Source organism: Colletotrichum costaricense (assembly GCF_030867565.1).
Source record: "Colletotrichum costaricense strain IMI 309622 chromosome Unknown Scaffold_24.1, whole genome shotgun sequence".
NCBI lineage: Eukaryota > Fungi > Ascomycota > Sordariomycetes > Glomerellales > Glomerellaceae > Colletotrichum > Colletotrichum costaricense.
In genome coordinates, this window is record NW_026848253.1 from 178,878 (window position 1) to 206,045 (window position 27,168).

Here is a 27,168-nt window from a genome sequence, read left to right on the forward strand (position 1 = left end):
CAGACATCACTCAAAATTTACCGTGGGATTTCCAAACCGTTATTAACTTTGGGCTCTGCCGTGTAACACAAATACGGTACCTTACCCCTACAACCAAGTACTAATTGATGAAGACGTCGACCAAACGACCGAACAAAGACCTCATTAGTCTAGGATGAAAAGCGCTTCGACTGAGTTGGATTCACTACACCAAAAGATAGTGTGCTGGTGATTCTAGTTCACCTATGGCTTCTACCTTGGTAGCTTGATGATGGACGTTGAAGATCATGATGGAGTTGTCGATCTCGGATGGTCGGCTTCCCGAATTGTCAGCGAATTCTTCGGTAGACAATCCACGTGACAAGGATATAGCCTTAAGCGGTCCTTCTTATCTCTTCTGACTGCCATGGTTTATGCTTTCCGTCCCTTATCGAGGGGCTGTCTTACCTAGGGGGGGTTAGACTAGGAGGGGGATGCACGGTGACGGGGCGCCCCTCATCGGTTTAGTCCGTACGGTGCGGGGTTCGTGGCAAGGGGTGTTTATAATTTTGAAAGTATTTAGTGGAGGCATGTACGCTTCCGGGCCCCCTTTGCAGTGCTGCTCGTGTCTTCTTCCTAGGGCCGTGAGATTCGTCAATGACATGCCGCCAGAGGAGGGCTCCATCAGTTCGGCCAGCTTGAGGGGGAGAAGACGCTCACATCATGCCTGTCTCACTTGCAGGTCTGCCGCTTTTTTCCAGCAGGAATTCGTTTCTTCTCGTGTTAGGGACTGTTCGCTGACGCTTGTTCGCGCCGTACAGGAGGAAAAAGACGCGGTGCCCGGGTGAGAAGCCGGCGTGCTCGAGTTGCGTACGGTTGTCTCAGTCATGCTCTTACCCTGTGGTGAGACCTTCGCAAAGCGGAAGATCGGTACGCATGCCATAAGTACTCTTGCCCCTACTGATATCAGACGCCTTACCACCGATAGGATGAGAGACTGCAAACTTTGGAAGAGAAACTGGATCTCCTCCTTAGTGGAGGGGGCTTGTAATACGACACCGCACGCGAACATGCTTCGTTCAGACCATCTGACCGGGTTCTTAGACCGAACCACCACGCTCGTCAAGGACAACCACAAACACAACAACAGGCAACGTTCGAGGAAGTCACCGATGCGTCGGAAAAGTCATTTTCGGCAACGCCGCCATCTCGGAGGAACCGGCAGGACTACCCGACCGACAACAGCAATTCTGTCGTCTTTGACCCAGATGACATGGCGACGGGCATTAATCTCTACTTCAAGTACTGCCATCGACAGCCGATTTGGTGTTTTGAGAGAGACGAAGTCGGCGACTACGACTCTTTGCCAGAAGAGCTCGCCAGCAGTATCCTAGCGCTGACATCGCGGTTCTCTGAGCAACGCGATCACATGCAGCTCTTTAGCAGTAACGCAAAGACACTCATCATGCTTCGAATCGCCAATGGCACCGTGGACATCACGACAATAGAGAGTTTATGTCTTCTGTCTTACGCCTCTTTCATAGGTAAGTACCTCAGCGCAGAGCGTCGTCGTGATGTAACTGAAATGGGAAACTGATCTCACAGACGGCAATGTGCACCTGGGCCAATTCCACCTCGGCCTTTCGCTTCAGCTGTGTCGGTCAGCCATGCTTGATATAGAATCTGTCTATGCGGTGGATAATTCCACAACAGACCGAAAGAAAAGACTTTTCTGGAGCCTCCAGTTGCTGGAACAGTCCTACGGCCGCCAGGATGGGTTATTGAGCTTTCCCAATGACGTGCGCAGGCCTACTCTTCCGTCAAGCGGTAATCAGTCGGAGCAGGACTCGTGCAAGGCGCCACCACTACCCCGAGATGATCTTGGGACCTCTTCCCCTGGCGAGACGGGCATCTGGAACACGAGTGTCTGCCTGGGATGGGTTTGGAGCCAGGTCAGGAAATATGTCTCGGATTGCTCACGAAACATCCTCAAGGAACCATGGCGGAATGACTCTACCTACGCCAAAGTCCTCTCAGACTTCATGGAGACGGAAAACAGGATACCCATGTGCCACCGTTATGACTCTGTCAAGTTCTACGAACGAAAAATCGACGAACTCAAGGTGAACCGGGACTACTGGGCACCATGGTTGAAGGAGCAATTCACTTACCATGCGATACCCACAGTCCTGAATCATCCGTTTCTCTACATCGTTGGAGCCCAGCATAACCCAAACCTCGGTATCCCAAACACATTCTGGAGGAGGTCTTCAGAACAAGCACTGCTCCACGCCACTTGGATTGTCCGGATGATTGACATGGTTGTCGACAAGCAGGTACCGCTGGTAGACCCTTTCTTTGGGCATGTCGCTGCCATTGCTGCGACGGTTCACCTTTACTACTGCTGCGCGGCGGCGGCGAGGTTAAAGCACAAATCTAATACGGACTTTGCTAAGTGCAGGAGATTCTTAAAGAGCTTCATCCCCTGTTCCGCAGCCTGTGGTGCATTGGTGAGTTAAATACCAGTCACGCAAGAAGTTCTTTATGGTTGACCATGACACCTAGGACCGTAACCTCGACAGGATGACCCGCATTGCTGCAGGAACCGAGAATATGGACGTAGAAGACTGGATGCCGTCTAAAATCTACCTCAGCGTCCCCTTGATGTGGGAGATCCTTCAATTCAACTCTACAACAGACTCTCAGGAAATCCCAACCGCCGGCCTCCTGGACGCATCACTCACACCTGCTGTACCACCTGTTGATACTAGCGACAGCTCAACCCTCGAGATCATCGTCGCCACATCTCCGGAGATCACCATCAACATTGCAGACGGTGGGCAAGAGGCGCCGACGTCGACATTCAAAAGGACGCACAACGTTTCCTCCAATCCGGCAAATTCGACTGCGACATCATCATCGTCGTCGACGTCACGGGCCGCAGTGTTTGACCCGCCGACCGTCGAGCAGATTGATAGCCTAACCTTCAACACAACACCATGGTTATACGCGGACCCCTCGCAGCTCGTGGGCATTGGGGATATGAGTTACCCGCAATCGGAACCAGGAAATGCATGGTGGGAAGGGGAAAACTTCAACAATATCATGTTTAATCAATTTTAGCAATGAAGAAATTTTCGCTACATAATGCCGGTTTTACCCAGTGGTAAGCACGTATAGATCACCTCGTTGACTTCATGTCTTGTGTCTTCTTGATGCGTCAAATAGCCGCTCCAATATTTAGTTATAAAGTTGAGCTGCCATGATAGACCTCTTTGAGCAGCATGGTAACGTATTGTCATGTTGTGGCCAAGACTTCTTTTCAGACCCTTGATGGCATGGATTCAGAGACGCAAAGCAAGGTGGCACACGATGCTCGAGTCATTGATTCGTCTTTGACGTTTACCATCGGGATCCGTCACCGGACTGACACGGTGACACGAGGGCATCAAAACGCCAAGCAAGATGCCACGATGGGATAACTGTTAGGTAATATGAACCACCTCGGGGAAGTCACCGAGGAGAAACTCGCAGCCCATGCAGACGCGGCGCCAGGCGGTTTACGAACTTGGAACGGCGCTTCTTTGGTGAGCCCCCAATGTGGTGGATCATGCGGGGGAGGAGGCAGGGATCAAGCTCTCGTTTTAGACGGAATTATTTTATGAAGGCAAATCGGGGGTGTCACGGATGGGGTAGCCGGGTAGCCTGGGTCGTTGGGGTTGCAGAGCGGTTAGAAGAGGCTTCGGAGTGTTAGGTAGATCCTGTCTTGTTCGACCAAGGTCGTTCTAGACTGCTCGATGGGTCAGTCTCCTTGGCCCCGAGCACGCCAACCCTTACGAGTCCAGTTGGGAATGACAGGGCACACATTCGCTCATTTGACTTTGCCGTTAGGCATAAGTCCGCCGCCCGTCTGGATTATTATTCGGCAGGGAGAATATAGAGACTCGCAGAGGTGTTCGTCTTCTCCCAACGGCTGTTCTTCTTCACCCCCCCCTCAAGCGCCTTGCTTTCCCTCTGCCACACATGCCAAGAATCAGGGTCCTGAGCCAAACCGTTTTTGACGCACAGTAGCATTCATAGCCTTACCGTTTCTGAGAGGCGGTACCCCCTGTCTTGTGGAAGCCGGATGCCGACTGCCATGGGCCGCTTCTCACTCCATGGTCACTGCGATTGAACCCAGTGCAAAGCACTTGCCATCCAGGCTGGCAATGAAGCGCCAAAGGAGGGAATGATGATCTTCTTCTGAGTTCGAATAATCCGCTCTTGACAATCGCTAGGGTACTTTAGGACACGTAGTTCTGCTCATTTGTTATCCCCACATCGCATAAGAACAGAGCTGCGATTGCATGACTCAAGCGGGCAAGACGCTCCGAACGTCAGTCAGCCTTGGTGAGCCAAACATCCCACTGCCGTTGACCAACTTGCCAGCGCACGATCCGTAACGCCAAGTGCGGTGGGCAAACGACAAGGGTTGTGACTTTCAACGTGAGGCGGGTGCTGCTGATAACCACATAAAGGCGACAAGAAATTCGGGGTCACAACGACTACAGGAAAAGTTTCTACCCCTCCCAGTCACGCGGTGATGGGATCCCTGGAAGTTGTGCCGTGGTGTTTTGGCTCGTTTCGACGAGAGCCCGACTTGGTGGGAACCAATGCGATGCTAATATCGAGTCCTATCATGACAATAGTCCATCGACTTTTCGGACGAATCCCCCGCGGCCGTTTGGCCCGACGCTCACCGACACTTGCCTATAGCAGACTCTGGTATCTCAATAGTCGGGAATTGGATGAACGGCACCTTGCCTAGAGAGATTGTGGTTATCGGCAACTTTGGAAGCACAGTGAAAGAGGCGATTGAGACGGGCTGGACTGCGCATCCGGACTCGGCTGCACGTCTAAGTCACACCGATTGCACAATAGTTATGGTGAAGGAGAATGCGCGAACAATCACAAGTTGTATCATATGATGATGGAAGGCGATGGAGGAGGAGGGGTGCTGTCTGACGTCGGAGCCTGGTCGTAAACCGGTTGATGCCCAACAGTAGATGGAGCATCAAAGACTCATCTTCCTTCCAGCTTTCGAAACGTTATCTTCCTCGCGATGATCCATAAAGAGCATCAGACAGATCACGATCATGATGACACAGATAAGGCCAAACACCCGATGGTTATGGTGGCCGGGGTTGAAGGGCACCGGCGCAGTGGCCGAGTTCGGAGCAGAGCGCACGAGGCACCCCTCCCCCGGCTGGTATGAGCCGGCCTCGCTCGTCCAACCCTAGGGGGTTTGGTATAGCAAAACGATAGTGAATGTTGGCAAGAGGCCAAGTTCCAAGTGCAAGCGCAACAGGCTGGTTGCGCCCGCTATCTACCTCTGGTTGCAAAGGTGACCATACCATGACCGAATCAAGCGCAAGTGAGTCTATGTGGCGATAAGCCTTTGCGAACGTGGTGTTGATGGATCAATATCATGAAGGTGTGAAGTGTGTTTGGGTTCCTTTGGGGGCCACGCGCATCGGCCAACGCGGGCGGCATCGGCTTCAAGAAACCGATCAGGTGACCGCCGTCTTGGGCTCTCCGGGCCACATCTACGGTGCTGCTATCTATAGCAAGCTCCATGTCTGTTCTCCAGGTTCTCCACACCGACAATGAGGCTAGACTGAATTGGGGTATCGCAGACGGGCATGGGTGACTTATAAGCCGTCTTGCAACTGTACACGATGCTATCATCTTGAGGGGTTATCACCAGAAGAGTTCTTCTAAACCCGGAATACATCATTATTATTTACATCTCCTTTCCCTTGTCACCAGACAAGAAGGATTCACACATACACACACACATACATCATGGATCCCTCACAGCGCGTCGTCATTATCGGGGCCGGCATAGTTGGTACCAACATCGCTGATGAGCTGGTCTCGCGGGGGTGGACCAACATCACAGTGGTCGAACAGGGGCCATTGGCCATGCCGGGTGGCTCAACATCTCATGCCCCCGGTCTTGTGTTCCAAACCACGGGTTCCAAGACTATGAGCTCCTTTGCAAAATACACGGTACAAAAGCTGCTCTCAATAGAATGCTTCAACCAAGTCGGCGGCCTTGAAGTGGCAGAAACACCAGAGAGACTCGAAGAACTCAAGAGGAAACACGGTTATGCCTCCTCCTGGGGCATCGAGGCCAATCTGCTCACCGCCGACGAGGTCAAGAAGATTTACCCCCTTATCAGCACAGACGTGATTCTTGGCGGCCTGCACATTCCAACCGATGGTCTTGCATTGGCTGCTCGCGCAGTTCAAGTGCTTATCGAGCGCACTCGGCAAGCCGGTGTCCGTTATCTTGAGCACACCCCGGTCACGGGCATCGCGCGGAGCCAGGGCCGAGTCACAGGCGTCGAGACGAAGAACGGTGCGATTCCCGCCGATCTCGTCATCGCATGTGCCGGCCTGTGGGGCGTTGAGGTCGGTGCCATGATCGATCTACCGATCCCACTGCTGCCCGTCGGCCACCAGTACGCAAAGACGACCCCCGTGCCAGCGCAGAAGGGGAAGAAGCTTGAGGTGAACGGCGCTCAACTACCCATTCTTCGCCACCAGGACCGGGATCTTTACTACCGCGAACATGGTGAACAGTATGGTATTGGCTACTACGGCCACCGCCCTCTTCCCGTGGTCGCTGCCTCGCTTGGCGAGACGCCCAAGCATGTCGATGAGCACAACATGCCATCGCGTCTAGACTTTACCCCAGATGACTTCAAGCCTGCATGGGAACTCACTAAGAAACTTCTCCCTGCCCTTGCCGAAACGGAGATCGAATACGGCTTCAACGGCATCATGTCTTTCACTCCAGACGGTGGTCCTCTCGTCGGTAGAGCGCCCAATTTGGAAGGGTTCTTCGTCGCAGAAGCAGTCTGGGTGACACACTCCGCCGGTGTTGCTCGCGCGGTAGCACAGCTTCTGACCACCGGGAAGTCCGAGGTCGATCTCGGAGAGTGCGACATTTCTCGCTTTGAACAAATTCAACTCGCGCCCGAGTACGTCAAGGAGGTCTCTACGCAGAATTTTGTCGAAGTTTATGACATCTTGCACCCTCTTCAGCCGCGCGAGTCACCGCGCAACCTCCGCGTCAGCCCGTTTCACTCCCGCCAGAAGGAACTCGGCGCTTACTTCCTCGAGGCAGGGGGATGGGAGCGTCCGCAGTGGTTTGAAGCTAACGCGGCGCTTGTCAGCCAGCTGCCTGACAAGTGGAAGCCAAAGAAGCGTGATACCTGGTCAGCGAGGTACTACTCCGACATTGCTGCCGCAGAAGCCTGGAAGACACGGACAGCGGCTGCAATGTACGATCTCACGCCAATCCGCCGGCTGGAAGTTTCTGGACCCGGATCAGCCAAGCTTCTTCAACGGCTAACCACGAGCAATATCGACACAGCGCCGGGTAATGTCACCTTTACACTTCTCCTTGATGACGAAGGTGGTGTTCTCAGCGACATCTTTGTTGCCAGGCTTCGCGAAGACACATTCCAGCTTGCAGTCAATGGCCCCGTTGACCTTGCTTACTTGGAACGAGAGGCTCGTCTCCAAGTCAAGGCGTCGCCGGCCCAGTTCGTTCATGTCCGCGAAACCACCGGAGGTACGAGTGGCATTGGTCTCTGGGGACCCCGCGCCGCCGACATCATCACTGGTATCAGCTCAGACAACCTCAAAGACATGCCTCACTCGCAGGTTAAGACAGCCATCATTGCTGGTCTCCCGGTTACTGTCGTGAGCCTATCGTTTGTTGGTGAACCCGGCTGGGAGATTTACACCAGTGCAGAAAACGGCCTGCGTCTGTGGGATACTCTTTGGAAGGCTGGTCAGCCCCATGGAGTCATCGCCGCAGGTCGCAGCGCCTTTAGTGCCCTGCGCCTGGAAACTGGATTTAGGACGTACGGTGTCGATGTGACCACCGAGCACACTCCCTTTGAAGCCGGTCTTGATTTTGCCGTCGACTTCGGCAAGGAAGGGTACGTCGGTCATGACGCCATCAAGCGCCTTGCAAAAATCAAGGTCAACAAGCAACTCCGTTGTCTTACAATCAATGACGGGAGCTCCGTTGTTCTTGGTAAGGAGCCCGTGTTACTCGATGGGAAAGCAGTCGGGTACGTCACGAATGCCGCGTTTGGCTACACAATCGGGAAGCCCATTGCCTATACGTATCTGCCAAGCAGTGTGGAAGAGGGCGACGTCGTGGAGATTGAGTATTTTGGAAGGAGGATTGAGGCAACTGTGACGACGGAACCGCTCTGTAAGGCACAAGTGAGTGAGCAGACGGCCATCCCATCACCAAAGCGGATCATTATGAAGTCGAGGTTGTAATCAGTTGATGGGTAGGCGTATGGGGCGTTTTACGGGTACTACTTTGCATGATGATGAATCAAATGAACTTTCAATAATAGTAATGTGTGCGCATTATGAGGACTATCTTACATGCGAAGCTTCTGGAACTGAGAAATATCTAAGCAGAGGACTCTACATTATGGAAACGACAGGTATCACTCAAATCTGACGCAGGCGTTGTGACTACCCTGTTTCCTACCATCGATATAGACAGTAAACTCCACAGATGCCCCCGATGGTATCATCTCTACCACATAAGTCATCTTCTTAGCCATCGTACCATCAATAGTCATGATGTCAGGCAAACTGGAAAACGGAGCGTCGAGTTTGCAATCAATGTAGCAAAAGTCATTGACCTGAAATGTGCGCCGATCTGGCACTTCCGCCGCATCGCATTCGCAGATGCCAACAGAAAAATGACCTCCGACGTCTTCTTTATAAATCTCATAATAGGTGAATCGTACTGGTTCCTTCTGAGAAACAATTTCGCCCTATAAAGAAGTTTAAAGTGTGAATTTGGTGTTCCGCCAGGGTGATATATGCGGGAGATTTACTTTTCTCAGGTACCAGTGCATTTGATTCTTGGCTCTCCAGACCCCCAAGTAGACATCGTACTCTTTGTCTTCTTGAAGGTGCTTCTCCCGATCAAACTCCGCTCGGTAAGTAACTCCGTAGCTTGATCTTGATACTGTCGAGGTCACCTGGATAGTAGGCACCTTAGTTCTGTAATCAGGACGTTTAATAAGGGTTTGATCTTCAGCTCGGTAGCCATCAAGAAATCCCTTATGGACTGCGCCTCTGCAGATTGCGGTTCTTCTATGCACGATATCAGCCTTGATTGGTACGCTCTTTAAATACTACATATGAAGTAATGAATAGTCACTTACGGCTGTATACCCCCCGACTGCAGGACTTTCATCCCATGCTGCTCCTTGAGATGGTCATACAGGTATGGACTGGCGCCTAATCCTCCGACAAGAATGATTCCCTACGTAGGGAAGCACAGGTCAGTGATTCAAACATTTTACGATTGATATCTTGTTTTCGGCTTACGGTAATTGTCAAGCCAGACCTCGTCGCCATTCTGATCTGCCTCGCAACCAGCTCATCAATCCCTTCAAAAGAGTCTATGAAGGCTCTTTGGATGTGGGTTCTATTTCTACACTCAGCTAATTGATAAAGACGTTATTCAAGGTTTGATTTACTTACTCCTTGAAATGAATCCTTCCATTCTTGATGATTGGCTCCTTGCAGAAGTCGTTGAGATTGGACTCGCTGAAAGCTTCGGCTGGTATTTCAACAATGTATTCTCGATGGGTAAGATTGGGTACGAAAGTTGGTTTGATGAGTGCCTCCCACTCATTTTTCATGATTCTCTTCTTCCCAGTGTCACTCAGATGGTTCCATCTTGAGCCCAAGCGAGCTTTGCATGCTCTCTCAAAGGCTTCGTCAATGAAGATACCACCACAAAGGCTACCTAGTAAGTAGGCGTTGTCAGCTTTTATTCTAAGCCGACCAATCTCAGTTATATGAATGGTGTTACCTGTTCCTTCCACTGCTTCTTGCATCGATATGGGTTTGGTCTGATCGATTTGGTAGCTGATGAGATCCTAATGATAATCAGATATATCAAACATAGACGGGGCCAATATTCGAAACATCGAGGAGAGTTTACACTTACCACTGTACCACCACCAGCATCGCAAATGATGTACACATCGTTCTTGCCCACCTTTCGGCCTGGCTCGCTCAAAGTTGACAAAGCCGCGGCTTCGGGCTCAGGTGCCAGAGTTAATTTAGTTTCTCCTGCCGCCCGTGAATAGAGAATTCCTGCCTGCTCCGCGGCTGTCTCCATTGCCTGCCTCGCATAACCCTTCCAGATGGCAGGTACTGTGATGACTATGTGCAGTCTCATGGCGTCGACGACTTCTTTCCCTCTCGCCTTAGTAATGGTATACATCGTGTGATTGAAGAGTGCCCGCAGAAAATCCGCCACAAGCGCAATGGCAGTCTTCCCAGAGTCTCTCAACATTCTCTTGCCTCGCAAGATGAATTCAGATGCGCAAAGTTCAGGGCCAAGATCTTCGTCTTTGAGGAGGAGTAGTTTGAACCAGCGGATTGGGTCTGCATCATCAGGTATATCATATCCCCACATCATCGTTTCGTCTTCGTAGTAAAGCTCTGTTGGGGCTTTGCCTTCTTCAGGACCCTTACCAGGCCAGGTGGTGATGATGTTGATGTGGTCGTTTTCGAATTCTTCAGTCGTAGCCCAAGCTACCCCAGAGTAACTGAGTAAGAATCACTTCGTTAAAAAGAATGTTCTCAAGTCCAAATTCTGAGGAGAAAGGGAGACTAAGTTTACATACGTCGTCCCAAAGTCAATTCCAATGACAAGTAAGTCATCATCTTCCTCACCATTTGATACCCTCCTCTGCCCACTGTGAGATTATGTTTCGTTGGAAGGAGTATTGCGTTGAAGACTAACCTGCACTTGGATATTGTGCGCGGGTCGCATGACTAGATATAATGCTTTGTTGATGAACTATATGGAGCACGTCAAGAGTAGTAAGTAGAAGGCCTAGATGCAGATCGGTGTCCAATGATTTACATTTGAGGCTGGTCATTGTGGAAACTTTGCTGCCTTTTATGGTCGACAGAGAGGAATATTCAACGTATGTTGGCGGCCTGCAGGCGAGTGCTCAGAAGATAGATGTGTCTGTCAAGGCAGGCTATGCTAAAGATTTTCTTTGGGGGCGGGCGCCTGCATTTCAGGCTGACCACCGTCCTGATCTTTTCCACAAGTACCACAATGAAACAAAACTAGCTCCGCCGCGAAAGCTGTTACTAAATGATCGAAATTCAAGGCATGGTTTATCTGGATAGTTGGATTCCCCATAGGTTTCTTTGGCAGATGCTGTTTTGGACAATTACATATATCAATTGTACTGTAGCTACGCCCATTTTACTGCTGGAAGTGATCGGTGTTCTCCAATTGCTGTGCGTTGTTTGGATCCTGGAAACATCACCGATGCAGGCAGAAGGCTGCCAGGCTGTACGTGTTGGTTCTTGAACAGACTCTCACCTGAATCGACATGTCATGAACCCTGCATTTTCCCCTTCTCGGCGCTTCGGCACGAGTCTGTACCGATAACAGTTCCTGTTCGCCTCAAAAAGTTCTAACCTGGCTGGAAACGACTGTTCCGGCAAACTTCAGCTGCAAATTTTCTGATGCACACCTCCCTTGCGTTCAAGTTGTCAATTTCACAGATCTGAGGTTTGAGACGCAGTCTCATGCAGCATTCTTGAGTATGGAAAACCCTGGCACACTCAACGAGTTTCTTCCATCCCGTGCTGTAGGATCAAATTCGTCAGGCGACGGAATCAACGGCGCCGTTTGCTGACACGACAAGCCTAGACGCCGTTGAGCCTGCTGCATCACACCACAAAAAAAGTTCGGTGAATAGGAGCTGACCTGCAGCCAGGTCATTTGGTGCTTGGCGACTCGTAACTGATCAATCAGAACGCCGAGAGTACAATGAAAGAGGAAGCCTACTCGGACTTGGAGGCTTTTTGTGTGACTGTGCTCGGTCCAACGGCCGTCCACCGAACTGTTTTTGCCTCGTAATGCACGCAAGGGGTGCCACACCAACTTCATCTAAAGAATTGAGAATGTTCATACTAGTAGGCGAGGCTCACCAAGCCAACTGACCGGGATTACCAATAAAATTCCAGGGCTAACTTGGTTTGTTTGGCCCCCGCAGAATGATGATCCTCCGCCGTTGGTTTAAGGAGAGCCAGCGTATCCGAATTTGCGCCGAGCTGAAGCTCCTTCATGACCCATTAGCTGCCATTACCTTTGGCGAAACAAACTGACACCCATGCTTCTTAAAAGCTACAAGGACGAGATCATACCCAATCTTCTTCTTTCTCAACACTGCTGAGTCCATTCTCAAGTCAACGGGACCTTTCACATATTTGTCCCAGCCTTTTCATCATGACAGAAAAGAGTTCGAATGTCTACAACTCATCTAGCCGACCGCAAGCTCGTCGAACATGGCCACGAGATGGTGAACGATCGACTTCAAAGAGGGAGCTTCCCCGCCACGACAACTTTCAGGAGCAAAATTACTTCGACACGGAGGCAGCCGGAAGTCCTTCGTTGACATGGAGGAGCGGAAAGTCATCAAGATCTGTAAATACTACGTGCTGTTCTATATTACAATGAACAGAAGAAAGTAACAAGCTTGGAACTGATGGATCTTGCTAACCTAAAAATTGAACTTCTGCAGTCCACAATTGATACCAATTCAATTCGGCAATCGGAATCCTCGGCCGAACTAGACCTGAATAGCTTGGGTCACATATGGGATCAGAGGCCAACCCCTAAAAGAAGTGAACTTGAAGGAATTAAGGATGGATTAGATGAGAAGGAGGTCACACTACAGTCTTTGAAAGTCGAGCTGCAGCGAAAAGATGCCGATCTCGCTGATATGCGTAAACGCTGGAAGCAGACAGCCAAGGAGCTAAACAGGCTGAAGATGTCACAAAAAGGAGGACTTTATGAAGTGACAGATCGGCACCTGGTGGAACTGGCCACCAGACTACGATACAATATTCGAGACCTTGCGATCCGGCATTTTGAGGGCAAGATGAGACCCCGGGATTCAGACCACGAACCCAGAGGATCCAGATTCTTGCATTACTTCGGCCCTGTTGTTCATGATACAACAGTACAAAACGCCCTACTAAAGTCTGGAAACAGACGCTCGAGCGTTATGCAAGCATATCTGTGGGAAATTCTCACCGCAGAGATATTCGGTCGATACCTTTGGACAGGATCCGAACTATCTGGGGCCATTCAAGTCTTGAATAACCACATGAGACAAGGTAGGAGTATAGAATCCGTCCCATTCTCACGTTGAGACACTTTACTGAAATGAATTGCAACCAAGAGAGATGTCCAATTGCCAGTTTTGACGTCGAGTCCTGTCGGAGCTTCCAAATGTGGAGTACACAGACGACAAGTATGATCCTGCACACCATCGACGCGAAGAAAGAATCCGCAGTCAGGCGGTTCATTGAAAACACGGTACGAGATACAGCATCCGGTATAGTGGATGCAGTCGCTTCCCTCATCATCATTGAGAATGATGAGTTGGGTTTAGAGATTGAGAGGATTCTGCATGAGGCTCTAGCTCTCGATAAGGAAATCTATAGACAAGTTGCGCGTGTGGATTGGATCACTTACGAGACACCGATGATCTTTGATCCCGAGCAAATGGAATGGGAAGGAGACGATGAGGCGGGGAGACGAGATCAACCAGTCCGCCTTGTTGTGGCTCCGGCTTTGAGAAAGCGAGGGAAATCAACTGGGGAAGACTTCGATGTTGATCGATTACTGCTCCCCATGATTGTTTCACGTCTTGGTCCTGGGAACTGATCGAACACGAGGTGCCGAGATTTCTGCAAGAACTTGTATCAGTCGGGTTATGATTGACATGAATAACGAGAGTCTTCGGAGCTTAGGATATCAGGAGGGAGCCAGGACTGATGTGAACGTAACGTATCGAGTGAGGGGGCAGAGTGGAATGCCGGTCAATACATCATTGATCACCTAGCTAAGGTAGTTCCATCACTACACCCTGGCATGCATTGGTAAATCACACCCTCGGCTCTAGGTAATATTGCCACTCTGATTAATTAATTTATTCTTCCACTAAAACCTAACGACCAACTTCTTCCCGGATACCTTCCCCTTGCGCAACTGGTCTAACTCCTCCAGCAAGATATCGATACCACCACTAATCTGTTTGATAGGGGGAGGTCTTAAAACCTCAGTGAGCCTTGGAAGTATTGCGTAGAACCGCGCGAGAGCCTGTCGATGTTCTAAATCGACCGGGAACTTGGGTCCGATTGGCGGCAGCCAGGCAAACTCTTTGCCAAAGACCGTATAAAGCATGATCATGTCATACTTGACACCTGGAACCTTTGACTCTCCTTGATCAAGCAGCGTGACAACCTTGCCACCCTTGGCCTGCAGTACTTTGGCCGTCAGAGGACCAGTGCCCTTTTCTGAGATACAGTCCAGAGCCAGGCTGATGTCTGGGAAAGCCGATACGACTTCCTGTACCCAATTCTCCGATCTGTAGTTGAAAACGTGGTCGGCTCCATAGCTCTTGACGAGATCATTAGAATGTGGAGACGCTGTTGTGACCACGGTGCAGCCTGCTAACTTGGCGAGCTGGATGGCAAAGAGGCCGACGCTTGTTGAACCTGCGTAGATGAAAACGGTCCGTCGCGGTGTAGATGCTTCGAGCTTTTGCTTTGGCTCATCAGGCCACGGAAGTTCAAGATGCACATTCATCGCCAACACGGCAGTGACGGCTGAGACACCGTAGGTTGCTGCAGCCTCGTCCGAGATGCCTTGGGGAATCTTCCACGCCAGATCTGCTTCGGCCTTGAGGTATTCTGCGAACGCGCCCCTGTCGTGATGCAAGCCGCCATGAACAACGCCCGCTACACGATCTCCCACCTTCCATGACTCTACGGCGGACTTGCCAACTTCAATCACCTCTCCTGCGTAGTCGCATCCAACGATGCAGTTCTTGGGGGAGATGACGTCAATATGCTTGTAGTCGCTCGGGTTGAGAGCCACAGAATGCACCTTGACCAGTATCTCTTGGCCAGTGATGACAGGCTTTGGTACGTCGGTTACGTGGGCTCCCTTAAAGATGGACTTTCCCGAGGTAAGGTTGAAGATTCTTGCGGGGGTGCTACGATTTGACACCAAAGCCTTCATTTTGAAGAGTCGAACAGATCCGGTGGATAGATAAGTGTCGGACCTTTTTTTCAATTTCTATTGTCTTGATAGGGGTGTTCGGTTGTCCAGAAAAGCGTGAGATTGAGGCATGGAGGACAAGAACACTCGAAAGGAAGGCAGAACGCAGAGATAACCAAATAGACTGATGAAAACTCTAGAGCCTTGGAGTTTGAAATACCCGAGTAGATTAGGAACACGCGTGGGCAGGCTTTGAAAAAAGAAAGGCCGGTTTGTAAGGTCCGCCTACGTTCTTTGAGTTTCTTCGCGACATCAAATTTCGCGCGTGGAATTCTCTCGGACGAACTGGATCTCCGTCCATGAGATGACTCAATCCAACGGCCTATGCCATCTTCATACTCTAACATTTGTATATTGTAATCTGTTCCGTTGGGGCGACCGCTTTCTCAGAAAGGAGGCTCTGGAAAAACGAATTAGCCGATTCAAGACGAGACAAATATTCAAAGACTGGTTGTTTACTAATCATCCCGGCCGAGTGGTTGCCCTCCCATCTGCACCCAGCACGTTCCATTTGTGGAATACTAGCGGACACTAGATGAGCCGACTATAGGCAACTACAAGCATTCCTGTTTGCGGTCATCAATGTACATGGAGTCCCATAACCCTACAGACCTTCGTCGACCCCTGGAGATTTACTGGAGGAACACGGTAGACAGGAGGGTGGATTTGTAAGTCAAGGCCATTTTCAGATCACCATAGCAGATTCCATTAAGACTAGTCGGTTTTGGAGGTTAAGCTACATGTGTTTTGATTCCTTGCCATTTGTACCGAACCTCACTCAAAGCTTGTATGTGCAGCGAGGTGCTCGTCTTCAATACGGCTGAAGATGATAAATATCTTGGCCTCAACTCCCATCCATAAACCTCCGTATACTATAACCATCCTCATTGTCTTCTTCATCGGCATCTTTATTGCATCCTGAACAACTTTGAACCTCACGCAATGTCTTTGAAAAAAGTCACTCTCGTTGGTGTAAGTTCCTACAACAATGTCTCTCGCTGCCACGGCCGCTGATGATAGGTATGGGTGCAGGCTAGTGGTAATATCGGCGCGGCTGTTCTGCCTGAGTTGCTCAAATCTGACCTCGATTTGACCATTCTAAGCCGCGAGGGATCTTCCGCAATCTTCCCCCCGGGTGCTAAAGTTGTCAGAACCGACTACAGTGAGGATTCCCTGATCAAGATCCTTGTTGGCCAAGATGCAGTTGTCAGCATGCTCCCGATTGTGGCTCTTGGAGAGCAGCAGAAAATCGTTGAGGCTGCCATAAAGGCAGGCGTGAAGAGATTTATTCCCAGCGAATATGGATCCGACTCTGCGGTATGGGGTTCCTCTGTGCAGACGAGGCAGCACCAGATGCACGTCCCCTGACTAACATCAACTACAGTCTGATGAAGTTATTGCAGCCGTCCCATTTTTCCAGCCAAAAAAGGCTCACCTTGACTGGCTCGCAAGCAAGGAGGATGTTCTCAGTTGGACCGCCATCATTACTGGGCCTTTCTTTGATTGGGTAAGGCCTCCTAGCTGTATTCATTGATTTCAGCGGCTTTTCAGGGTGTCTAACTGATGACATTGTTGAACTGCTCTAGGGATTAAAACTCGGGATGACAGGCTTCAATCTTGCTACCAAGACTGCCACTCTGGTAGATGGCGGCGAGACTCGATTCACAGCAAGTAACACGGCACAAATAGGGCGGGCTATCGTTGCCGTCCTCAAGCATTCCGACGAGACCAAGAATCAGCTTGTCTTTACCGAATCATTCACAACTACTCAACTCGAGGTTCTTGCCTCTCTTGAGAAAATAACTGGCGAGAAATGGAAAACAGTTGAAGTCAGCTCACAAGCGATCAGGGAAGACGGATCCTCCAAACTTGGAAAAGGGGAGATCATGGAAGGTGGCGCGGCCGTGATCATGGCGTTGGTGCTCGGGGAAGGCGGACTTGAAGACCATACGCACGTCAAGGGTGGTATTTGGAACGACCGCTTAGGTTTGAAGACTGAGAGCATCGATGAGACTGTCAAGTCTGTGCTTAGTCTGTGATGTTGATTTGAGAGGGGGTACAATTGCACTGTAACCCCAGTCGCTCTCAAATCTACTGTTGAATAAAACAGTGCCCATTTACCTTGTAGCTGTCTACTTTATTTCAAGCAATCAATTCAATCCTCAAATTTGTGTCTCTTAATCGCGGTGCATCTCAGGTGCCTTGAAAAGAGACGGCGTTGCTAGGTCCGTACAGTTCTACCCAATGCAAAACAGGAACTGAAATCCATAACCTTTTTTACTCTACAAAGTTGATCATCAACGTCAGATGCAGAATCCCCTTGTTATGCTTTACATTCGAACTTAAGTCTGCTTCCGAAGTGCTCCAGAAGAGAACCCCCTAAGCAATTATGCTCGACTGAAGCAGGCTGCCAAATTGGAGGGATGCGACAATCGGCCCATCGATCAACCGATGCCGGCTTGCATCACGTCTTCAACGATACCCCTTTTGTGACCTACGTTCATAACGCTTCAATAGCCATGAGTATCTCATCTTCTTGAAATTCAGACAAGATAACTCCAGTTACTACGGCGGGCTCGAGCCTCTTTTCATCCCACAGACGGCAAACCCACGTCACCGGGAACCTAGTGCAAGTACCTTATACAATGAGACTAACCTCATCTAAAGATGTCTAGAGCAACATGAAATTCTAGTTTACGAGGGGAAAAGGCCCTCTAGTTTTGATACGTCAATCCATTGCAGGCCGGCCTAGCAGTTCAGACCAGTCCTCTCCCTTGATGTAATTCGCAATCGTGGTCAGCTCTCCCTTGAGGCCAAGCTGAATAATGATGACAGTTAGCTTCGTCTCGTTCGGGAATCTTAACCATAGTGCACCTACTTGCTCCGGGTATATAACCGACGGATCATTTCCCCAGTACCCAAACTCCATAGAGTATGCGTGCATCTCCCCAATTTCGAGGCCAAAGCCTCCCGGAGCAAGCTTATCCATATCATCCATGGTAATGGATTCAAATACTGCCGGGACTCCGGTCATCCTACCCCACAGGCTCACATAGTCTGGCCAAGTCAGAAACTCAGAGTAAGCCAGCAAATGCGTGCCTGGCGAAGCCTGAGCTAGTGCCTTGACGTATTTTCCTGTTTCATGAACGAGAACATGTGGAATTGGATATTTGAGTTCTCCTGGCATACGGAGGACCATCGTGCCGTCTCGCCGCTGAAGGCGAAAATTGCTTATCAGCTAAGGAACCCAAATCAAAGAGCACGCACATATCCAAATGCACGCACCTTCACCCATGGAATGTTAACGGGACCAAACTTCCAATTGGTCATGAAGAGGCCTAATTGCAGCATGGACGTCTTTTTGTACAAATCAGGAAAATGGATCCGTACGTGATCAACCACAGCAGCCTTGGAATCGAAGTGGTAGACATTCTGGAATTTTCCACCAGACCATTTTCGAGTTGCTGAGAGTGTTGACCAGATGAATAGTTGAAGCGAGTCTAGCTTGGCAACGGCCTCCACCAAGTTTTTTCCTTGCTGAACCTCAAGTTCGTAGGCCCATTCAAGGACAGACTGTCCTGGTTTCAATTGCGGATTCGAGGTCAGTGCCAACATAAAGGGAAATACGGTGTTTCCGAAGACAATATTGGCGCCTTGAAGAGCAGCTTTCAGAGACTCTGCATCGTCCAAGTCGCCTTCAACGATTTCGACGCCTTTAGCAGCCAGCGCCAAGCTAGCTGGCTTGGTTGCATCTCGAGTGATTCCACGAACCCTCCATCCAACTTCTTTGAGGTATGTCTCTGCGACAGAGCGCCCCTTTGTACTCGTAGTATGGTCAGAACTCGCTCGTAGAAACAGAAGAACATCTCAAGTTGCCCACCTGGTTGCCGGTCACGCCACAAACAACTATTAACTTTGTCATTTTTGAAATTTTGAGACTTCGATGGTGTTGATGCCTATTACCTGGAACTCTGGATCAGAATGTTTTAGTCTTGAATGAGATGGCGCAAAATCATCATCTTCAGCTTGAATAATAAGTCTTCCCGAGTCTCCATTGCGACCCCTTCAAAAGGCTGGTAACCACTGAACTGGTTTCATGGCTTCGATCGGACGAACACTAGATCCCGCGACTCAACTAAACCGCTTCCTCGTTCCATCGGCGCTGGATTGAGCCGAGTTGGAGTGACGTTTTAATTCGGATTTGTCAGATAGTCGGGTACTAGAGATGCCCCGACAAAACGTCACCGATAATTAAAGATTGGTAATCGCCACCGGAGTGCGGACGCTAGGGCCTTACTTCGCATTCCAGACTTCACCGTCGATCTCATACCTTAGCTAGATACGTGTGCGCCTCTTCTCTACGGTCGAACCAAAGACTTAGGTTTCGGCCAAAGCCGTTGCAAGTGGTCAAGTCGCAGATAGTCAGACTGATGTTTATCTCGTCTGGAATCTTGACTTGCGCGACAACCACATAACGACGTATCATACACGTATTGGTGCTTGTGATTGATTAAAGAAGACCACGTGCAACCCATCTGATTTTCTCTGTCCCTCGCCGCCTGCAAATTACCTTACAAACATCGCATTCAAACCGCATCACGCCCTCAACACCACAGACGCAATGATCAAATCAGATATGTCAGATAAAAGGCGAAAGGGTCACTAGTTCTTCAATCTTGTTCAAGGTCTCTGTGAATTTCTCTCAAACGGAACGTTCAATATGACAAGGACGAAAGGAATTATTGTTAAGTCATTGATCAGATTAACCTTTGGTCGGTCGCCTGGTGGGAGATATCGATGTATGTTCAATCTCTGTTCAAGGCTGTCAGTTCGAAGTAATTCATGTCCACGCCTCGTGCCCACCATTGATAGTATTAGCATCACACAGTCTCAATTGAAAAAGCTTTGAATGGTTCTGAGAGATATTTACCCCAGCCTCAGAGAAGTTAAACCTTGGCATGTCATTTCTTGGGGACTCAGGGAGAGGTTGAGATTGCACAAGTCTTTGCATCGACTTTCAACAACCACTTAGCTTCCGAAATAAGTAGAAGATTATGTGTTAATATTTCAGCAATAGGCCTAAATTATTTGGATTCAATTGTAATAAAGCAGCCACTGTCAGAACTGCTGATATTGAGTCTCCTCTTTGTACATACACGGTATGAAACACCGGAACCCATCATATTGTTTAAGACGAGGCACGTCAGCTTTAACGAAACAAACTACGAAAAGCTCAACTACTGAACCATTTTGATCATGCAGCGCACGCGCCAAAAAGAGCCTTGTGTAGGCTACAGAAAACCATGGTTCAGTTACAAAAGTTGAAAATTTCACTGGCAATGCGCTAAAGCCATTTCAACGAGATACTAGCTAGAGTATTTACCTTAAAGTCTCCCAGGCCCGCTAGTTGAATCGAATCATGGTCCGAAGGCCCCAGCCACTTTACGAACGATTTCCAAGAAATTATATCCCAGAGACAGGGGGTGTGTGGAGCAAAATGGCATGATGCGTTGCATTCACCAACCAACAGCACAGGTCTGCATCCGTGGTCTGCGGTCAAGCAAACAGTCAAGTGGATGTTCTCGGCATGGCCCCTGACTCCTCTCTTTCTTTCGTAGAATCTGAGATCAAAACTCGCCAACCCCGCACTTGACTGACCCAGGTCTCAACCAATACAAGACCTCCAGAACACAACCTGATACTCGAGCATTATGGGAGAGAACTTTGAGGCAAGTCGCATTCGCGTAGGCATCTTAGGCGCCGGTATCGCCGGCTGCTGCCTAGCTGTCGGTCTTCTCCAGAATCCACTTTTGGACGTTCAGCTGTTTGAGAGATATTCAGACATCCGAGTCCGCGGGTCCGGTCTTGCACCACATGGAAACGCCATCAGGGCCATGGATTTGATCTCGCCCAAGATCAAGCGGGCGTACTTCAAGAAATCGCACTTCATGGCTGGTGACGAGAACACGGAAATGGCAACACAGTTCAAATTGACCAGTGGTGAACACGCTGGAGTTATCTTTGCTGAGTTGGGAAGGGCCAAGGGCAGGCGGACCGTTCACCGCGCGCACTTCATACAAGGACTCCTTGAAGAAGACGTGGTCCCGCATCAGCGCGTTCACTTCAGCAAGCGAGTCGCTAAAATGGAGGAAGACCCTTTGACACGTAAAATCACCGTTGCGTTCGAAGATGGCACTCAAGATGTGTTTGATATTGTTTTCGGTGCAGAAGGTGTCAACAGCCCGACGAGGAAGTTTGTTCTGGGGCCTGGTCATCCAAACGCAGCTCCAGTCAATCACGACCAATGGCGCCAGTTCCACACCACCGTCCCCATGTCCGAAGCCAAAATGGTCGTCCCTGTAGAGTCAGTCAACACGGTCATCACGTATTGTACACCTTATGGGTTCATCAACGCTATCCCGCTTGACCTTGGCCAGACGTTCAGCGTGGGCTGCTATCAAAGGGACACCAAATGCCCGGAACGTGGGGTCCCATTAGACCCTCAACTCTGGAAGGGTTCACTTCCAGGGGTAGATGCCTTGATATCTGTAAGTTTCATGGTTTCTAGTTATCCCTCATGGCATCATGGTCATCTAAACAGCCACATTCTAGCTTTTAGAGAAAGGGCACACAGAGGACTGGACTCTTCAAGACCATGACCACGCCCCCTCCTACTACAGAGGAAGGGTAGCCATGGTCGGTGATGCCGCCCACGGGACACTTCCTCACTCAGGCAACGGCGCTGCTCAAGCGATCGAGGATTGCTCAGTGCTCACCGGCATCTTCTTGCGCTTGACATCCCTAGACGAGGTTGAAGCCGCTTTCAAAGCCTATGACCAAGTGCGGATTCCTAGAAGTCAAAAAATTGTAGAGATCACGCGAAGTTTCGGGCGACTTTACAGCCGCGATCCTCACGAAATTGTCTTGGATGAGATGAAGGCCGAGATGAGGGAAGGTGGGATGTATATCAACGGTGTGGACATGGAGGCTCAAGTAGAGAGTGCCGTTGATGCCTTTGAGAGATTCAAAGGGATTTAACTTGATGTTTGAGGAAAGAGCTTTGATTTCAGAGGTATAACATGTTTCACGACTAAATGGGTGTAAATGGCCTGTGCTTTCAACGCTGAAGATACGATGAAGACTCGCAAATTAGAGCTCACGGTCCAATGCAGATTCTCATCAAATCATATGTCTCCCTTTGATTATCCACAAAACTCGGAGTTTCGTGGAGCTGTATGAGAGTCGATGCTGTCGTTGCGGATTTGTAGACTCAACTCGTTTGCATTGAGTCTTGGCCAAATGAGGGCACGGGCATTAGCAGAGTTGTATCTGTCAGCCCCAACACCTAGTCTTGAAGGATTGTCGGATGATTGAGGCTCGAGAAATCGATACGAGTATGACGGATGGTGTGCCGAGGTGAAACTATGCGTGCTCCCAGAGACCGAGTATGTATTGGTAGCGGACCGGTAGTAGAAGCTGTGCATTTCAAAACATTTGATAAGCCAGATGTCAGCGTTAGCATCGTAACTTGTCAGATTCGGCTGCTCTACATCACATTGACGAGGGTTTGGCGGTGAGATCGCTCTGAGGTAGTGGAAAAGGAGGTGTTGAGGGGAGGGAGCAGGTCAAGGCCAGTAACATGAGGCTTTGAGGAATTCTAGCCCTGAGTTTACTTTGTAAAATTGTGAGGTTAGTGTAAATGAAGTCTCTTCCTCCAAGATCCCAACCACAGATTTAGCCCGGAGGGGATGAGCGAGTTGAATACTTTGAAAGGACGCCAGGCTGGCTTCGCGAAAAGACCAAGTTTCTTCATCATCGTTACCACAGTGAGCTCAACGTACGTCTTATTTGGTCTCTATGGGGCAGCCCTTGAGTCTCCCCCAGTCCTCAATCCCCGTCAAGCAAACCTTCAGCTCCTCCAACACAGGCGCCATATCCACCTTGAAGGGCTTCTCCTCGGCATCATTGTACCATGTGTAAGCCCTTCTCGTCTCGTCCACGACGACTTCCAATTCCTTACCGGATTGCATCTGAGACTTCAATGCCGCAGCCATTTCCTCAGAAAATTGGTCCACCGTCTGGTTTTCAAACCCAACCTCTCGGCCCCACGCACGGCCCAACTTCTCGGCGAGTTGGGACAATTTTACCGTCTCCGGGCCACCGACGACTATGTTCCGTCCATCGAGCTCCGCCGGGTCCCGTGCCAAGGCCGCAACCATCAGGAGCGCCAGATTATCGAGAGAAATCCACGACACCTCGAGGTCGGGTTTATGGCAGTAGACTATCCGCCCCTCGTCTCTAAGGCGCGGCAAAGTCCAGCCTTCTAGTAGGTTATCAAGGAAAACGCCGGGTTGTATCGAAACGAGTGCTACGCCGCTGCCTTTGACCTCCTCCCGCAAAATTCGGCGTGTCTCCCGACGATGCTCCTGAGCTTCAATGCCGACATTCTTCTCGGGGACGGGGAAGCTCGTGTTGAACACGATGATCTTTAGAGTCGACGACTGCGCAGCGGCCTCGGCCCCAATAGTCCTCGCGGCGGCATAGAGGAAATCAGCTGGCTGAAAGGAAGGCAAGTTCAACAAGACTGCTTCTGCACCGGACAGAGCAGCACGGACGGCGGACCGGTCGGTGAGCTCTGCGATACGGGTCTCGACGGGCGGCGAAGTAATGCGGGGTTGCCGGCTCACGGCGATGGGATAGTGGTTTGCCGCCTTGAGAGCTGAGATTTGGGCGATGCCCTGTCCGCCTGTTGCGCCGAAGACAACCACGCGCATGATGTGGATTTGTTCGCTTGTTGCTGAAGAATTGCTGAAGGATTCTTGGGTGCATGAGCCAAGTTCTCCATCGCCGACAGAACCGAGTTGCGTCGGTTCAATACACCGCGGCCCTAAATGTTACACCAGACTTGCGGTGTCCCCAATATTTTTATTTCTACCTAGCATAACGCCATCTCTGTATTTTCTTCTATGCGTAATGAACTTATGAGTGAGGAGGTTAGAGTGTTTATATTGTTAGAGGGATACCGGCCTCTTCCCAACTGAAACCGGGAAGGCCTAAGTACCTCTGTAACTGACTGGAAATCGTTCAACCCGAACGGGCAGAATTTCTAGCTGACAGTAATCCTTTTTTGGTCAAGTGCGTGATTTTATCGCGTGGGCTGTGTTACATGGGAACCATCATGCTAAACCAAGTGTGGTTACTCCAAGTTTTCATCTTATCAATCTCCTATCAGTTACCTCCTGACCACGAGATCCACGATCATGTTCGGTCTAATTATACGGAGTAGTGACTAGGAAATAGAATTACTTGACTTTTCCCATCCTATGGCTTACTAAAGATACACGGTACCTATGTTTAGTTCGCGCCGCCACTCAATGTTTTCTTGAAGGGGCCTTGACATGAGACAGAACATCCATGTAGAGCCATCCAAAATCTATTGAGAGTAAGGTCTATGTAGTGATGATCGTTTCCAAGAACATAATTCCTAACTCAAATTCACATGGTGATGTGAGCGTGAGAAGATAAAATTCTGAGTACATGAAGTAAGAAAATGTCCCTTGGAACCCATCTTCAATTGTTTGGGGTAACTTATTCACTGCCCAACAGCCAGCCGTTGGCATGACAAAATGCAACACGTTCAAGTTCCAACTCCTGCGGTCTCTACTTGTACCGACTAATGCCAACGAAGAATGATCCAATGCCATTCCTGGCCATTTAAGGTCATAATCAAACAGGCGTGAAGTATGAGCCGATTATTTGAGCTGTAATAGCTGAACAACCATTCTGTCTCTTATTCCGGTTTCCATGATGAAATAGCCGGGATCATGTCGAGTTTCCTCGAGCCTATACCTCTATTGATTATTGATATGTCTACCTTACTTGGTGCCAGGCCATGTCCGGTGATCAGGCAAAAACACGATCCATGAATCCTCTAATTTATCCATTTCAAAATCTTGAAAGCGTTCAGTTCTGCCTTATCTCGACATGTTTACAAGCACTTTTGCAGGTTTACTTGTAACGAGAAATATTTGGTCTGGTTTGAACTGCAAGTATTCAAGCAGTGACTTGCGGGTCTAAAGCTCTACGTTCAAGGTTCAATGATACATTACTCCAGTACTCTATCAAATGTGCATCAAATTTGCATCAAATTGCGCCAAAATAATCCATCACAGTTCTTCCCAATTTCCAAGAAAAACAAAAGAATTGTTCTGCACCACCCCATCATGTAATTCTACTCACTTGTGCTGGCCCTCGCCAATGCAGTAGGGAATAGGATAAGTTTTGCTCGTGCAGAGCCGAATGACACCCTTCACCCAAGCCAGCTGGCCATAGCCCTGGCTCTCGTACGTGTCCGCCATGAAAGTTGTCTTTGTCGGGTTATCTGTGCACCCCGTAAATAGGTTACCCTGTACGCGACGCACAAAAGGCTGGCTGACTATGACGCCGTACATGTTCGCCGGGATATCGAATTCGAGGGAGTTTTCCTGAGACGTAGACCAGGACATGTCCAGATTCATGCCCAAAGACACGCTGATAATGTCTGAGCCCCCAATGGTAATTTCAGAACCGATGGTGAGCGAATTACTGATTTCGACCCCGTTGGAGACGCTGATGCCAGCGGAGCTACCTTCCAAGGAGGAAACGACGGGGGAGATGGCAACGTCCCAGTTGAGGAACTCTTCATCTGACATGACTTGGACCTCGGAACTCTGCTGGCAGCCGCGACGGATCAGGCCAGGTGTGCTTGTGGCATTGTATGATGTAATTTGTGCGGGTATAGAGGTGGCAGTCTCGAGAGCATCGTAGTCCGTTGCTTTCATGATTTTTGAGGTGCCGCCGTGGCCAAGGAGAATGATATCGTCGGCAGCTAGCATGCGAGGGCGAGGAGGCGCGGCAATGACCGTAGCTGCCAGACCAAAGACTGCGAAGAGAGCGGAAGAGATCATTGTGTTCAAAGGTAAAGACAGTCAAACTTGGTCAAATGTTGGATTGTGACTTTGAATTTTCAGTTCTTCAAGGCGTCAAAGAGAGTAAGAACCGGTGTGGGTACAAGGAGAAAGACAACTGAGACTGGATGAAGACTGAATATTCCGAGACCAAGCTGATGATGAGAGCGACCTGTGACCATTTTATCCTTCATCCTCATCCCTCCTATCTAGCCTCATATCTCCTCGTCTACCTTCTACGTATTGACCACGGTCCTAATTCTGGCAATAATTCAGAATTGTTAGGGACCTTTCCATCGCCTCACTCACCCCAGCCCGCATCGATAATACACAAAAGTAGTCTATACCGAGGACCGAGAACCGAGAACCTCGAGACCCTTTGTCCCAGTAGTCTCCCCTGGTCATCGCCGTCCACTTTTGAGGCTGAAGGATCTGAATGGGTCCTTTACCTCAACTAGTAAAGTCACACGGGTCCTAACCGGATCTCCGCCATGGTCGAAAAGAGACGTGGAGTGAATACTAATCCGGACAGCGGCCGAGTGTTCCCCATGTCTGGCAATTTCACGTCTCTAAGGGTCACTTACCGAATCGGGACGACCGTGATGGACTTTTGCTCCTTGGCATCAGACGACGGACGGTCTATGGATCTGGATAGGCGCAAGCAGTGTAATCCTTTGCCCAATGCTCTGGCTGGCCGGGCAAGCTGGCTGGTCTGATGACTCTGGTACAATGTCCTGCTGAACTTGGAGTGCGGTCCTTTTTCCGTATAGTTGCGCAGCGAAATAAGCATAAGTCTAACCTGTATCAGAATTCTAGACCACCAAACTATACAATCTGTGCCCCAAATGTGCCTCCAAGTCCCCATATGTAGTATAGAGCCAGCGACCCGATTGGTCTCTGGCTCGGCGACGAGTCATGGATTTTCGTGCGGCTGTCGGACATGAGCGTTGATGGATGCCAGTCTCAGGTGCCCATGCTCCAGAACCCCCCCTTGGCAACCCCATCAGTGCGTCTTTCGGGTCTCGATCCGGGCGCTGATTATTTCTGCCCGGCGTG

At 49.8% G+C, this 27,168-nt stretch overlaps 12 protein-coding genes across 12 annotated transcripts; 5 read left to right on the forward strand and 7 right to left on the reverse strand.

Moving 5' to 3' along the window:
* Positions 1–548: 548 nt before the first annotated feature.
* On the forward strand, positions 549–3,081 carry CCOS01_15454 (uncharacterized protein; the record flags this gene model as incomplete). The annotated part of the gene is made up of 5 exons (XM_060463593.1): positions 549–700; positions 780–828; positions 1,109–1,502; positions 1,564–2,468; positions 2,524–3,081. 5 exons carry the CDS (start codon positions 549–551, stop codon positions 3,079–3,081), a joined length of 2,058 nt encoding a protein of 685 aa, XP_060305737.1.
* A 1,930-nt stretch (positions 3,082–5,011) lies between these two features.
* Positions 5,012–5,574, reverse strand: CCOS01_15455 (uncharacterized protein; the record flags this gene model as incomplete). The annotated part of the gene is made up of 3 exons (XM_060463594.1): positions 5,012–5,233; positions 5,352–5,377; positions 5,466–5,574. The coding sequence occupies 3 exons, from the start codon at positions 5,572–5,574 to the stop codon at positions 5,012–5,014; spliced, it is 357 nt and encodes a 118-aa protein (XP_060305738.1).
* A 228-nt stretch (positions 5,575–5,802) lies between these two features.
* Positions 5,803–8,307, forward strand: CCOS01_15456 (FAD dependent oxidoreductase; the record flags this gene model as incomplete). Its single annotated transcript, XM_060463595.1, has 1 exon — positions 5,803–8,307. The coding sequence occupies one exon, from the start codon at positions 5,803–5,805 to the stop codon at positions 8,305–8,307; it is 2,505 nt and encodes an 834-aa protein (XP_060305739.1).
* Positions 8,308–8,483: 176 nt separating this feature from the next.
* Positions 8,484–9,101, reverse strand: CCOS01_15457 (uncharacterized protein; the record flags this gene model as incomplete). The annotated part of the gene is made up of 2 exons (XM_060463596.1): positions 8,484–8,813; positions 8,883–9,101. Coding segments are annotated over 2 exons (549 nt in total), but the record flags the coding sequence as incomplete, so codon positions are not given.
* Positions 9,102–9,211: 110 nt separating this feature from the next.
* On the reverse strand, positions 9,212–10,843 carry CCOS01_15458 (uncharacterized protein; the record flags this gene model as incomplete). Its single annotated transcript, XM_060463597.1, has 7 exons — positions 9,212–9,316; positions 9,382–9,481; positions 9,538–9,805; positions 9,872–9,938; positions 10,010–10,616; positions 10,695–10,759; positions 10,814–10,843. 7 exons carry the CDS (start codon positions 10,841–10,843, stop codon positions 9,212–9,214), a joined length of 1,242 nt encoding a protein of 413 aa, XP_060305741.1.
* Positions 10,844–12,322: 1,479 nt separating this feature from the next.
* On the forward strand, positions 12,323–13,768 carry CCOS01_15459 (uncharacterized protein; the record flags this gene model as incomplete). The annotated part of the gene is made up of 3 exons (XM_060463598.1): positions 12,323–12,520; positions 12,558–13,215; positions 13,281–13,768. The coding sequence occupies 3 exons, from the start codon at positions 12,323–12,325 to the stop codon at positions 13,766–13,768; spliced, it is 1,344 nt and encodes a 447-aa protein (XP_060305742.1).
* Positions 13,769–14,044: 276 nt separating this feature from the next.
* CCOS01_15460 (TOXD) lies at positions 14,045–15,127 on the reverse strand (the record flags this gene model as incomplete). The annotated part of the gene is made up of 1 exon (XM_060463599.1): positions 14,045–15,127. The coding sequence occupies one exon, from the start codon at positions 15,125–15,127 to the stop codon at positions 14,045–14,047; it is 1,083 nt and encodes a 360-aa protein (XP_060305743.1).
* A 981-nt stretch (positions 15,128–16,108) lies between these two features.
* Positions 16,109–17,205, forward strand: CCOS01_15461 (isoflavone reductase; the record flags this gene model as incomplete). Its single annotated transcript, XM_060463600.1, has 4 exons — positions 16,109–16,138; positions 16,187–16,483; positions 16,551–16,673; positions 16,753–17,205. 4 exons carry the CDS (start codon positions 16,109–16,111, stop codon positions 17,203–17,205), a joined length of 903 nt encoding a protein of 300 aa, XP_060305744.1.
* A 689-nt stretch (positions 17,206–17,894) lies between these two features.
* On the reverse strand, positions 17,895–19,088 carry CCOS01_15462 (uncharacterized protein; the record flags this gene model as incomplete). The annotated part of the gene is made up of 4 exons (XM_060463601.1): positions 17,895–17,984; positions 18,045–18,380; positions 18,557–18,982; positions 19,047–19,088. 4 exons carry the CDS (start codon positions 19,086–19,088, stop codon positions 17,895–17,897), a joined length of 894 nt encoding a protein of 297 aa, XP_060305745.1.
* A 1,789-nt stretch (positions 19,089–20,877) lies between these two features.
* On the forward strand, positions 20,878–22,204 carry CCOS01_15463 (uncharacterized protein; the record flags this gene model as incomplete). Its single annotated transcript, XM_060463602.1, has 2 exons — positions 20,878–21,714; positions 21,779–22,204. 2 exons carry the CDS (start codon positions 20,878–20,880, stop codon positions 22,202–22,204), a joined length of 1,263 nt encoding a protein of 420 aa, XP_060305746.1.
* An 806-nt stretch (positions 22,205–23,010) lies between these two features.
* CCOS01_15464 (uncharacterized protein) lies at positions 23,011–23,940 on the reverse strand (the record flags this gene model as incomplete). Its single annotated transcript, XM_060463603.1, has 1 exon — positions 23,011–23,940. The coding sequence occupies one exon, from the start codon at positions 23,938–23,940 to the stop codon at positions 23,011–23,013; it is 930 nt and encodes a 309-aa protein (XP_060305747.1).
* Positions 23,941–25,401: 1,461 nt separating this feature from the next.
* Positions 25,402–26,112, reverse strand: CCOS01_15465 (uncharacterized protein; the record flags this gene model as incomplete). Its single annotated transcript, XM_060463604.1, has 1 exon — positions 25,402–26,112. One exon carries the CDS (start codon positions 26,110–26,112, stop codon positions 25,402–25,404), a length of 711 nt encoding a protein of 236 aa, XP_060305748.1.
* Between the last annotated feature and the right edge of the window lie 1,056 nt (positions 26,113–27,168).